Source organism: Diospyros lotus, chromosome 2 (genome assembly GCF_014633365.1).
Source record: "Diospyros lotus cultivar Yz01 chromosome 2, ASM1463336v1, whole genome shotgun sequence".
Lineage (NCBI taxonomy): Eukaryota > Viridiplantae > Streptophyta > Magnoliopsida > Ericales > Ebenaceae > Diospyros > Diospyros lotus.
The window spans coordinates 6,054,756-6,056,797 of record NC_068339.1 but is presented as its reverse complement, the minus strand read 5'-3'; the positions used below and the strand labels follow the sequence as shown (position 1 = coordinate 6,056,797).

The 2,042-nt window shown below is 51.3% G+C and overlaps 1 protein-coding gene across 1 annotated transcript; it reads right to left on the bottom strand.

The window, feature by feature from the left end:
* Nucleotides 1-268: 268 nt before the first annotated feature.
* On the bottom strand, nt 269-1,614 carry LOC127793841 (uncharacterized). Its single transcript, XM_052324588.1, has one exon. It carries the CDS (start codon nt 1,567-1,569, stop codon nt 676-678), a length of 894 nt encoding a protein of 297 aa, XP_052180548.1. The 5' UTR covers nt 1,570-1,614; the 3' UTR covers nt 269-675.
* Between the last annotated feature and the right edge of the window lie 428 nt (nt 1,615-2,042).

The following is a 2,042-nucleotide window of genomic DNA, read 5'->3' as shown; positions in this document are numbered from 1 at the left end:
AGAAAAAGGAAAAAGCTGGCCGGGCTGGATGAACAGGACAGTAAAGAAAGAAATTAAGCAAATATATGAAAAATCCAACAGAAGGAACCCTCCAAAACAGTTTCACACTGCAAAAGGAACTAAAAAAAGCTGAGACAGAATCTCTCTCTCTCTCTCTCTTTGAAATAACACTAAGAAGAAGAAGAAGAAGAAGAAGAAGAAGAATGAAGAGATGAAACAGAAAGCATGCATGAAGCTTGCAAAAGATAATATATATATATATATATAATTCGCACAAATAAAGTTCTACAGCTTGGATTCCGCAAACTCTCTTTAACAATTTTGCTACAACACTAACAGAATAAAACACCAGTAGAGATATCGATCAGGATGAGGATGATGATCAAGATCAACAAAGTATATATATATAGTTCACGGTTCAGCAACTGCAGGCAGATAATTAAAACGCAACTCCCCAGAAGGCCAAAAATATTTACACTTCTAAGGCTTCTCACTCTTCTTTACCCACAAAAAAAAGAGAGAACAAAAAAGGGAGAGAGAGAAAAGGATTAGCGGCTTAGTACGGACGAGCGAGGAGCCGTGGAATCTTATCTGGGTTTCATTGATCAGATTTAGATTTAGATTTAGATTTAGACATAGATTTTGGGTTTTGAATTCTTCTTCATCTTCAACTTTTTACCGACCCAAGCAAAGGGCAGCTTTAACGTCCAGCCTCCATGCAAATCCTCCATCGTCCATCCTCCACACATCGCACGGCACCGTCAGCATCGCTACCTTCTCCTTCCGCCAAGCGTACTGCAGCCTCACCCTGCACGTGAACGCCGGGAACGTTATTGGCGCCGCCCTCTCCTTCATCACCAGCCACGTCATCATCTCGCTCCCCACCATCATCCGGTACGCCCGGTTCGTCCACACCACCCGACCAGCCCTGTCCGTCACGAACCCTGGACACGTGTCCCACTCCAGGTTCACCAACCTCTCCTCGTCTGTGCACCCCAGCCCGGACGAATCCACCCACGCCTCCGTCACGCATTCCACCGTCACGATCGCCCCCGGCTGCAGCTGGGCCTGCGGCGGCACCGCCACCCTTCGATCCGGCACGTGTTCCAGAGGATTGTCTTTATCGTTGCACCGGAAGTTCAGCCAGATCGTTCCGCTCCGCCCTTTTTGGTCGCTCGGAGACCCACTTGCAGGACAATCTTTCCGGTCGGGCGTCTCCGGCAGCAACGGCAGCGTAACCACCGCCTCCCCGCCAGAAACCGCCCCGCCACTGCTCGTCTTCTGAACCGGATTATCAGATTCCTCGGAAGAGGCTTTCCTTTTCCTATTTCCATACCTTTTAGCACTACCACCAGAACCATGATCCCGACTGTACCTTCTCTTCCCTCGCCCACTCTTACCGGACGCTTCATTATTATTCTCCGGCGCGAAGCCAGGGGAAACCGAGCCAGCCGCGGCCGGCTTCGGCGCGATCGGCCGGAATCTGAGCATTATCCGGTCCATCTTCGACATATCGTAGATGCCGGCGGCGGCATACCGGGCGATGCAGCATCCTCCCCTCCCGTCCATCTCCGTCTATCTAGTACTGTACCGTTCGTACAAAAATGTGTGTAAAATTGGAAACACTGGGCACTGAATATATAGAAATGGACACGAGCGAGCGACGGATAACGGACACGTGTAGGGGGCTAACACGTATGGGAACATGGGAGGAATAGTTCCGAATAGGTGATTGGTCAAGGATGAAACGTGGCGATGGAAGAGGGCAGGGTTTGGGTGGCCAGAAGTGGCCAATGGGAAAAGTGGGAGTGGCAAGGTACTGGGGGCGCCCAAAGCGGGGCACGTATGCCTGTCGCCTCGTGCTTCGTGAGTGGAGAGGCGAGGGTCGAATGGTGGGGGAGGCCGGGGAGGGACACGTGGACCAATTGGGTTGAGATGGGAACCCGACTCAGCGATTTGGACTGGCTTGCTATTATTAGGGGGGGAGAGATCACGCCACGTGGGCGGTCAGATGACGACAATTGCTACCTAGGGTGCGGATT